The 10,620-nt window shown below is 34.1% G+C and overlaps 1 protein-coding gene and 1 long non-coding RNA gene across 2 annotated transcripts; both read right to left on the reverse strand.

The window, feature by feature from the left end:
• Positions 1-4,498: 4,498 nt before the first annotated feature.
• LOC113335267 (gamma-interferon-responsive lysosomal thiol protein-like) lies at positions 4,499-6,015 on the reverse strand. The gene is made up of 4 exons (XM_026581375.1): positions 5,447-6,015; positions 5,153-5,347; positions 4,956-5,054; positions 4,499-4,860 (listed from the first exon to the last, which is right to left on the reverse strand). The coding sequence occupies exons 1-4, from the start codon at positions 5,738-5,740 to the stop codon at positions 4,750-4,752; spliced, it is 699 nt and encodes a 232-aa protein (XP_026437160.1). The 5' UTR covers positions 5,741-6,015; the 3' UTR covers positions 4,499-4,749.
• Positions 6,016-9,012: 2,997 nt separating this feature from the next.
• Positions 9,013-10,331, reverse strand: LOC113335274. The gene is made up of 2 exons (XR_003353248.1): positions 9,424-10,331; positions 9,013-9,277 (listed from the first exon to the last, which is right to left on the reverse strand). It is a non-coding gene; the product is annotated as an uncharacterized LOC113335274 (long non-coding RNA).
• Between the last annotated feature and the right edge of the window lie 289 nt (positions 10,332-10,620).

Genomic DNA, 10,620 nt, shown 5'->3' on the forward strand with positions numbered 1-10,620 from the left:
GAGATCATACTAAAATCAAGAAAAGCAAACTTTATGAGTTATGTATCTGACAAAGAAAATGATCGGTATAGAATTGTTTTAAGAAATAACTAGGGAAGCAATTTTACACCAAAGTCTGGTGATATCACATCTGGTGAATCAAATTACAATTTACAAGCTGCTAATTCAAAGATGATTTCGTCCCGCGAGAGCCCATTTTTTTCAAAGAAAATAATTTAAACCGGTAGAAACATCATTCCTAAGTTATTCGGTGAATTAATTTTTGGAATATATACAAATATATGTCTATTATGGGTCCTGCTTTTCAAATCTAGACCACGTTTTTGTTGGAATGAGATAGATAAACAACATTTGTATTGGAATTGTTTCCACTACAAGGCTGAACAGATGAAATATGCAGATCTTGGTTAAATGTTACCTCCTTCGATGTAAGGAAAATTCCAACTATATTAGGAGAGATATTGAGTAAGTATGCTATTGAACGAAAGCAACCTCTTGTAAACCACATATCCACTGCCAAATATTGTAAATTACACAATCGATTGTGTTGACAATCTAAGCTTGTGACAGAACCTTGAAACAACAACAAGGTTTCAAATAAATAATATTCCAAATAATGGCTTTTACTGTATATGAGCGGATCAGTTTCGTAGAAATACAGTTTAGTTCATAGACCATCATCCAACTGCATGCATTCTCATAATAACATGCTTACATTCTACGTAGATACTTCTTTTAATTAATCATCATTATAAATTGTGGCACTGAATGGTGCTGTTTTCTTGTACATGTAAACTCACAGGATTCAAAGGCTCATATGCAGCTCGAGTGACAAACCCAAGAGATGGAGAGTGCATGAGTATCACGGAAGCTTTGTGCTGGATTAAAGCTTTAGGAATTAATAATATGAAATTGATAACGGATGCAGAGAATGTAGTTAACTCTATCATTTCTGATAATTTTTTTGTCCATTCGGAGAATATGAATATAGTTAGAGATATCAAACTTTTTTTTGAATACTTTCGGTAATTGGAGAATTTATCATGTTAAGAGAGATGGTAATAATCTGGTTGATGCCATTGCAAGAGAGTGAGAAGAAAGAAATCTTCTATTGAGGAACTTCATAATGTTTCTAATTATTTACAAACCTTCATAGACAGATATATTGCGCCTGCCATTATTTAATAAAATCATTCATGTTATCTAAAAAAAAAGGGCTTTTACTTATAATTAGTGTTTAGTTTACAAGGTTTGCTTGATGACTTGGGTGTTGTGCAGGAACAACTGCATGTGAATTGTGATAGTCTTAGTGCAATTAACTTGGATAAAAATCATGTGCATCATGCCAGAACCAAACATATAGATGTTCGATTTCACTTTGTGAGAGAAATTCTGGAAGAAGAAGACATTCTACTTGTGAAGATCGATATTAAAGACAATCTAGTTGATATGTTAACCAAAGTAGTATCCGGGGTCAAGTTTTTTCATTGCTCGCAATTGAACCACATTCTTCTGGTTTAGTGAGACCCCTTGGGGTAGAGGTTCATAGGAACCTGGTGGAGGCCTTCTAGCAACGTCATTAAGTGAACAACGGTCAGTTTGATTCCTTGTCGAAGATATGTATGCAGCCTATGGCGCAATCGACATTGGAAGACGAAAGTGGTTTAGTATATTGATCGTATCATGCATGAATGCATGATTCGAGGTGGAGAATTATTGGAAGCTAGCTAGTTTATTAGACACGATTTTGTGGGGAAGTCCAAATTGTGTGGAACTCCAATACCGTGTGTATAAGGTCGGCGGGATAATTTTGGGAAGAACCAAAATTAGTCGGTCACATGGAGTTACGATAACTCTTCTTTGTTTACTTATTCCAAAAGTCTAGGATCCCTATTCTTGGAGGTTAAGTAATATGCCTTAGCTAACTAGTATAAATAGCCTATTAGAGAAAGTAACAAAAAAAAGAACACACCAAAAATTCTTCTTATTCTCTTAGGGTTTATATGTTTTCTCCTAAACAATAATATATAAATCTCTCATTTTTCTCGAAAATTCAATCTCGTTAAATTTTCGTCTCTTTTCTTTTCTAGTGTGTGTTCTATGCAGTATTTAGAGTACCATTATATAGATGTGCAAATTGCTACTACCCAGCGCTGTACTGGCATGCAACAAAAGAGAATTCTGAGTATCCTTTCTTTCTTTGGCTCATGTTGTTGGGTGCTGCCATCTCATTTGAAATATTAATAGACCGTTTTACACCTTCTTTGTTTGGATCTAATTCGCGATCTGACTAAATGCCTGACTTTCGCTCGAATCAGATATATGATGGTTCTTTTTATATTTTCCATAAGTCAATTGTGACTGACATCTTATCCGTATATCAGACTGGATTCAATACTTTTTTTTATTTTTTTATTTTTCTAATATAATTTTGTTATTTAATAATTTATAAGTCAGATTTAGACGAGTCAGCTGAGTAATAGAAATAAAATAATTTGTTGGTGTTTGTGCTAACTTTAGTGCCATTTAACAATGGGTATCTACACTCTTGTTTTTATATTTTTAAAATTGTCCCATTTATGCAATTATGGCGCGTGGTCCATTCACTACATCCTTGGAAAAGAAAAAAGTTGTCAACTTGAAATTTAAATCTTAATCCAAGATTTGCACTTTGATCCAAGATTTATTTCTCAGGAGAGATTGGATTTGATATGGAAGAATACTATGTTTTTAAGTATGTAAGCTCAAAATATTTTGATTTTTCCAATTAAATTTCACTAACTTTTAGTTAAGGAGAAATCTCATGGAAAATTTCGTCATTGATTTGGAAATCTGAAACTATAATCTATTAATCTACGACAAATTAAAATCTTCATCAAACTGTACTCCCACTGAAAAAAATCACGGAAAAACACCAAGCTTGCTCTCGGTGAGTGTAGAGTAAATTGTAGGTTTTTTGTATGCGTGGATGATATTATTGCATACCAACATTTAGAAATAGATATTCGATTAATGATCGAATCAATTTACCCATCTAGTGAAAGATCTACTTTCTGCAATGACATAGTTAGAGTCGTCTAATCGTTTTCTAACGTAAGCCGATAATTTTCAGAAAAAAAAAAAAAAAAAAAAACTTTAATTTTTAAGAAATTCCGACTGTTTTTTTTTTTCCAATGCTTTGAAAAAATCATATGGGAGAATGAAAAGCATTTAAGTTTAGGAAGCAACCAAGGAAAAACGGTAAGCAGAGGTAGATATGTCATTGTTGATTTGACGTGTCGGTAGCCCTGTCAAAAATATTCCTCCATGAAAAAAGACGTAACTGCAATGAGTTGTTAGTGGTGGTAAATGGTATTTAAAATGATAACCAAAAGAAGAGCTACGTATTGACAAACGAGGATTACTGCCCTCATAGCAACTGGTTCCCAAAACTTAATTAGTATATTCGATTCTCTTTCTGACACTTTTGATAAGCCTCTCAGAAGAAGATTTGAGTTAATCTCAACACAAAGTCTTTCTTAAATCAGTTTTTTACACAGACAATGTATATGGTTGTTAGTGTTTTGAGAAGAACCTTCTAAAAACAGGGTATCAAATTGTGGACAACTAGCTAGGTGATGCACATAGTCTCACAATCATGCATCTACAATTGGAAATAGTAGTAAACCTAGTGGGGAATGGGCATCTTTGAGTTTTTGACTTGAGTGACCAAAACCAACACACAATATTAAGGAATTAGGACCACTGAAACCTCTTTTTGTTTGGATGAGATTAAGTCTACGACTTGAGTGTTACCATTTCTGGATTTCTTGAGTGGGTAGTAGTTGGTACAGAAAGTAGTATATATTCCTGGAGCACATGTTTCTGCCAAATGTTTTAAATGAGGAGGAGTTGCTTGCACCTTGAAGCTTCCTCTCTCTCTCTCTGGCTCGAGAATCACCTAAACATGCCATATCTAGCGTCGACATTAAGTGAGATAGCGTAAAAAGTTTTTGTCCAGTTCTTCTATACTAAATACAAGTTTGGAAATGATTCTCCACAATCACCTAACACAAGAAGGTCACTGACTCACTGAGTAATGCCAGTGTGTGGATGATATTATGGCAGATACCAACTTTCAGTGAAAGATATTCAATCAATATTAATGATCCAATAAATTTTACGCAATTGCGAATACTAAACATTGAACTGAGCGTATATGCATAATGCATGGTCCATTTTTCTCTGAAAAAAAATACGCGAAAGAATGGTTATTTCTCATAAACATTTGAGAGTTTCGAAAGAAACGAAGGAGTGGATAAATATGTCATTCCTATAAAATTTTTGCTTCCAAACGTAATGGCAATGATGATAAGCAAAGGCAGAGCTAGGCATGGACAAATGATGGCAACTGGTTCAACGCATGTTTATTATACTGGCTCCTGGATTTGTCACTTTGATATGCCTATCACATGGAAGCAGATTCGAGTTGAATTCAACTGTGTTTCTTAAAACGGGTTTTATACCAAACAAACAAGAATTCTATAAAAACACTTATATCTTTATTACGAAATTCAACTCCAAGAAGTTCTAGTTCTGAAATCTCTAATGACGATTTCATATACACAATGACGTAATATCTTAAGTATCAACTACAATTGTCATTACCAAGGTCCATATCGCTCGGAAATTCTTAGTTAGAGGTAAAGATGTAATAATAATCCGACATAAATTTCCAACAACCTCATGGACATTAGATACTGGGCAGTGTTACGACCGAGATTGGAAACTTGGCACTTCTGCTGGCATAATTCCCATATTCTGACAAACTACGTAATAACCAGTGTAGGCCTTACAGATGGATTCCATAATGTCAAAATCCTGCAATTGAAGATCACGTAAGTTAGCACCTATTGGAAGAGGGAAAAAAAAATCCATGAAAACGAAAATACGAATGAGTGATTAGCAAAACTTACCAGAGTCCGAGGTATAGCCGCTTGATTTATAGTCACCCAAGGAAAAAATTCTGGAGGAGGGTTGAGTGCAGATGTTTCATTTGCATATAGTAATTGAATCTGCAGTAGAAACAGATGAGTTGGATCGATTAACAGAGATAAGATGCTATATACAACAAATTAAATTAAGAAACACGAAATGATAAGAGGATCTCTACTTTTCGCGATAAAGGAGATTTGATGCAGCTAAAAGTAGGCTCCTCATATTTGTTATCCAAGCAAAATTCCCAGAGATCTGGGTTTCGTCGAATAACATAATCCGAGAGACAAGACATGAACTGGTATTGCTCAATGGGAGGCAGAAAATGTAACACACATCCTTCCAGTATGTTCAACTGACACTCGTATTCAAACTGCAAACATCGAGAAAAGAAGCAATTAAATGTGCGGTTTTTTAAACCAATATTCATTGAAATAATTTGCAATTGAAAAAAATGAGATCTATAATATACCCGACATGTTATGGTCCCATTCTTCAGTAAAACAGCACTTCCAAATGGTACAAGGCGGAGATCTACTATTTCGCTGAGACCGGTTTCGTGGACTTTTGACAGGTTAACCAGAATGAAGTTTGCAGATTCGACAGAGAAAGAATCACAGAATACAGAGAGGGAAACTTTCTGAGCAGGAGCAGATTCTGAAGACACTTTTTCATGAGAAGGTGATTGTGAAGAGAAACACGCATTGCAAAATGTTAGAAACAAAATAGAGAAAAGAAGGAGATTGGAGAATGGTGAAGAAGCCATGAATTTTCTTGCACTTCAATTTAAAACAAGCTATACCGTGTCTGTGAAATTTGAGATGGGAATAAACTTAAAGGAGTTTAGTGGTAGCATTTCATGAGTGGAGGAAGTAGTTGGAACAGAACATTAATTACAGTGGGATATCATTTACTTACCTGAAATTTACATCCTAATTCTTAATCCAAAATTTACACTTTAATCCTAGATTTATCACTCTTAACACGAAGTTGCATAGTAGCGTAAACTAGTATCCCGACCCAACACTAATAGCTTCTTTTTTTTTCTTATGCAGGACAGAATAACATTTGAAGAGGTTCATACAAATCAGCTGGCATCTTGCTTTTTTATCTGTGAGAAGATGACACGTCAAAAGATCATTCGAATATTCTCTCTTTCTTTCTTTGGGATATATATGTCGCATCATAAAGAAGCAGCTCCGGTGGTACTTACGTTGTATTCTTGCACGGCATACAACAAGGCATTACGGTCAATTTTGTGAAACTAGCTTCGTTTGATATTACGGAATGTGTTGCTAGGCCGTGTCACCTTAGTTTGAAACGTCTTATGTGTTAGTTTCATATCGCAGTCTCTTTTCAAATCTTTGCAATGCAAACGGTACAATCATAATGCAAATCTTTGCTGCAGCGCCAGTATGCAGTCCTTTAATATTTTTTATGAGACATGGACTGTGATAAGATTACTAGCTTTAGAAGCTAGTTATGCCGCATACGATGTTTTGTTGGGTGCTGCCATCTCATTGGAAATCAAATATTCGTAAACCGTTTTACACCTTATTTGATTGGATCTAACTCTCGATCTGAATCAATGTATGATTCGGGCTGCCATCTCATTTGAAATATTCATAAATCCCTTCGCACCGTCTTTGTTTGGATCTAACTCGCGATCTTAATCAATGTCTGATTCGGCCGCCATTTAATTTGAATTGTTCATAAACCGTTTTAAACCTTTTTTGTTTGGATCTAACCAGCGATCTGAATCAGTTTTTGATTCGGCTCGAATCAGATATCAAATAGTTTTTTTTTTTTCCAGATATCAATTTGTGACTCGCTTATTGTCTGTATATTGTATTAGATTTAATAGGTTTCTCTTATAACTTTAATATATAATAATTTTTAAGTCATATATAATGAGTCAGACTCAGCCAAATCATAAACTCTTTTTATTAGTGTTTGTGCCGACTATATTGTCATTTAACAATGGGTAGTTTACACTCTTCTTTGCATATTTTTAAAATTATCCAATATTTTATGCAATTATGTTCCATGATCCAACTACATCTTTCACCAAAAAAAGGTTTACATACTTCAATATTTTAAATCCAATTACGCAATTAGTGTTTGTCGAGCTGAAATTTACACAATGTTTGCAATTACGCAATGTTTGCTAGATCCACTGTGAAAAAATCCGAGAATTGTATCGAGAGAAATCGAAAGGTCCCAATACCGCGTTCTCAGCATTGAGATAGGGAAGGATGGAAGTGGCCGCAACCCTCCCCTCACACGATGCACACCTGGGTGCCTTTTTCACAGTGGATCAATCATTTTCGAAATTTAAATCTTAAGATTCATCTTTCTTAGAAGAGATTAGATTTGATACAGAGGAATACTATGTCAGATGTAATAATTTTTAGTAGGGCTGTTCATGGTCGGTTTTGGTTCGGTTTCTAGCCAAACCAAAACCGAAACCAATATTATTGGTTTCTAAAAATCTAAACCAAACCAATCCATTAACCATTGGTTCGGTTTCCAAATGGTTCCAGTTGGTTTCGGTTTGTCCCAGTGGTTTTTGGTTAACCAATAATTATGTCAAACCAAAAAAAAAAATACACAAATTTACAGATAAAAAAATCGTAGTTGCCGATAGTATTGGTTTACACAAATATACAGACAAAAAAAAGAATCAAGAATAGTGTAAGCTTACTCTAATTCTAGAGATCAAAAGAAGATATATAATATATCTTAATTTAGTTATTGACAAATAAAAATGAAGGAAGACGGGAAGAAAAAAGTCGAGTAGCAGCAGCTGTTGTTGGGGGTGGAGAAGGGAGGCGGCTGAGAGAAGGAGAAAGAGAAAGAAGGAGAGTATCGTAATGAAATATTAGATTTAGGGTTTCTATTTATCCTCTAAATCAATGGGTAGAATCTAATACTTTTAAATCGACGGTAGAAACTAAGTTTAAAAATTAATCGGTTCCCCAATGGTTTTTGGTTCGGTTTTCAGGTCAAACCAAAACCAAACCAGTAATGTCGGTTTTTCAACTTTTTTTACCAAACCAATCCAAATCTAAATGGTTTGGTTCGGTTTCTTGCTTATTGGTCTGGTTCGGTCGGTTTCCAATGGTTAACCGACACCATGTTCAGCCCTAATTTTTAGGTTAGATATAATACGTCAGACGTGGACGAGTCAACTGAGTATTAAAAAAACAATTTATTAATGTTTGTGCTGACTTTACTGCCATTTAACAATCGGTATCTTACACTCTTTGCATATTTTAAAAATTGTCCAATTTATGCAATTATGACGGGTCGTGCTGTCACGCGAAACAGACAAAATGAACCCGTGGCTTTTAGCCGTAGGATTTGCAACATCCGGATGATATGACAATCTCTTAAATTTATTTTTCTTGACCTCCCTGAAATTTAAAATGTTTTTCTATTGAACCCTCCGTAGTCCTCATGCACGACTGTTAATTGTTTCACCTTCTTAGGTTTTCTCAGAGAGATCCAATTCTTCTCTCTTTCAAACAGAGAATACCCCCACTACAAGAAAAACCCATATTGAGTCACTCTAACCCTTAGAGCGACTTAATTTGGCTCTCGCTCTTGAGTTGCAAAAGGTGGGATCTCTATAGGTCTAGAGCAGCTAGGCAATTGCTTTAATAATCAACCAACTATCATATAGCGTCTTCTTTGTTCATCGCTTCATAGCTAGACCGACCTACTTAGAGCAAGCAAAATAACCATCATTTTAAAGCTAGACCAACCGTTCTAGAGCAAGTTGAACACCAATGCCTCCATAGTTAGACCAACCATCCTAGAGCAAGTAGACTACCCATCGCTTAAAAGCTAGACCAACCACCCAACGAGCAATTAGAATACCGAGTCCATAGATACATGGAGCAACTGGCTTGAAGTTGGTTGCTTAAGTATCTAAGCTAGCAAATTTTTGCCTCCCTAAACGCCGATGATGATTTTACAATCCAAAATTGTAATTATTTATTTAAAATTAATAAGTACAACAAATGATGAACCAAATTAAGAAAATAATTAAATTTTATTATATCAGAGAATTCATTTTACGTCATTTCTTAAGTAAATTATAGTCTTTACAGAAAAGAAAAAAAAAGAACAAAAATACAAATCTAATCAATTCCTTAAGAAAAAAAATTACAATCTCCACAATTTTAAAACAAAAGATAAAGAACGCTTTCTACTTTGAATCACCCATCAATGCATTTAAATTTCTTTTCTCATCATTGGGATCTCGTTCCTCCCTCCCTAAAATGATAAAAACCGGGTCCTGCATTTAGAAAAACACCCAAATAAACACAGAAGATTATTGCTATGAAGAATAAGAAAATCAAATTAAAACAAAAATAGCATTAAACCTAGAAACGGATACTCAAGTAATATTAACAAAAGAATCAAGAAACAAAACAACAATACCTGATATTTGACAATTTTCAAACACATTCTTCAAACCAGATTTGTTCATTAGAACAAATCCAGATAACATAAATAAAGCCAACATTGCAAACCAAGAAAGTTTTGAGGAAACCCAACCGGATAAATAAAGCCAACATTCAAGATATGAAATTCTGAATCATTTGTATTAGTTTTGGAAACAACAAACAAATTAAAGAGATCAGAACCATCCATTATTGAGTTGGAAAACAAAATTTATTGAAAAATCCCAAAATCTGAATAATAATTTTATGTAAAGAGAACTAAATGCTAATTTCAAGTAAATAGAATTGAATAAATACAGTGAAAATGAATAGCAATCATAACTTTAATCCTTGTATTATCATCACAGAAAAAGACCAGATATAAACAAATTTCAGTTACCGTCCAAAGATTGGTCAAAATAGCTCCTTAATCCATGAATAAGGTTACTACCAGAAACATCTTAAACCAGGATAACAAGTTTTGAGGAAACCCAACCGGATAAATAAAACCAAAACTCAAGATCTAAACCTTGTATTTCTTTAGCAACAACAAACAAATTACAGAAATAAAAAATACCCATTATTGGGTTTAAAATACAAAATCTTATGAAAAATCACTAGATCTGAGAACTAATTTCATGTAAACAGAATTGAATGATTAAAGTAAAAGATGAAAAAAAATCAGAATCTGCACCCTCCAATTATCATGGCAGATTTGATGATATGATTAAAGTGAAAATGAAAGAAGAAAATCAGAATCTACACCCTCCAATTATCATCACAGATTCATTGATATGATTTGATTTTAAGAGAGAGAAAGAGTTCCAGAGAAAGAAGGAGGCATTTCTAGAGAAGAAGGGAAGAGGAGGCGGATTGAGGTAGAGACTCAAGAATAGGGTTAGGTGGGTATGAATGTTTTATATCTTAATTTTGTGTTATATAAATTACATCCATTTTTGATATTTAATTACTAATCATTAAACACGTACAGATGCTGATAAGTTTGACTAAGATTTTCTACAATCTGTGTCTCCAATCTTGGGACCATGTGAAGGTTTAAGTGCATATGAAATACTTGATAGTTTATAGTTGGGTGTGCCTTTTTTTTTTTTTGTCTTCGTTGACCGGCATCGTTCTAGCCAAAGCTGCCAAACCCTACAAATTTATTTATTTATTTATTTTTTGAAGGAACCTA

The sequence above is a fragment of the Papaver somniferum genome, chromosome 1, assembly GCF_003573695.1.
Source record: "Papaver somniferum cultivar HN1 chromosome 1, ASM357369v1, whole genome shotgun sequence".
In the NCBI taxonomy this organism is placed as follows: domain Eukaryota; kingdom Viridiplantae; phylum Streptophyta; class Magnoliopsida; order Ranunculales; family Papaveraceae; genus Papaver; species Papaver somniferum.

Bases quoted from the DNA above. Each gene is read 5' to 3' on its own strand.
- LOC113335267 (XM_026581375.1), bottom strand. From the start codon at position 5,740: ATGGCTTCTTCACCATTCTCCAATCTCCTTCTTTTCTCTATTTTGTTT. The intron at 5,055-5,152 runs GTAGAGATCCTC...TTTCTACTGCAG, and splicing joins AATCTCCTTTATCGCGAAAA to ATTCAATTACTATATGCAAA. The intron at 4,861-4,955 runs GTAAGTTTTGCT...CTTCAATTGCAG, and splicing joins CGGCTATACCTCGGACTCTG to GATTTTGACATTATGGAATC.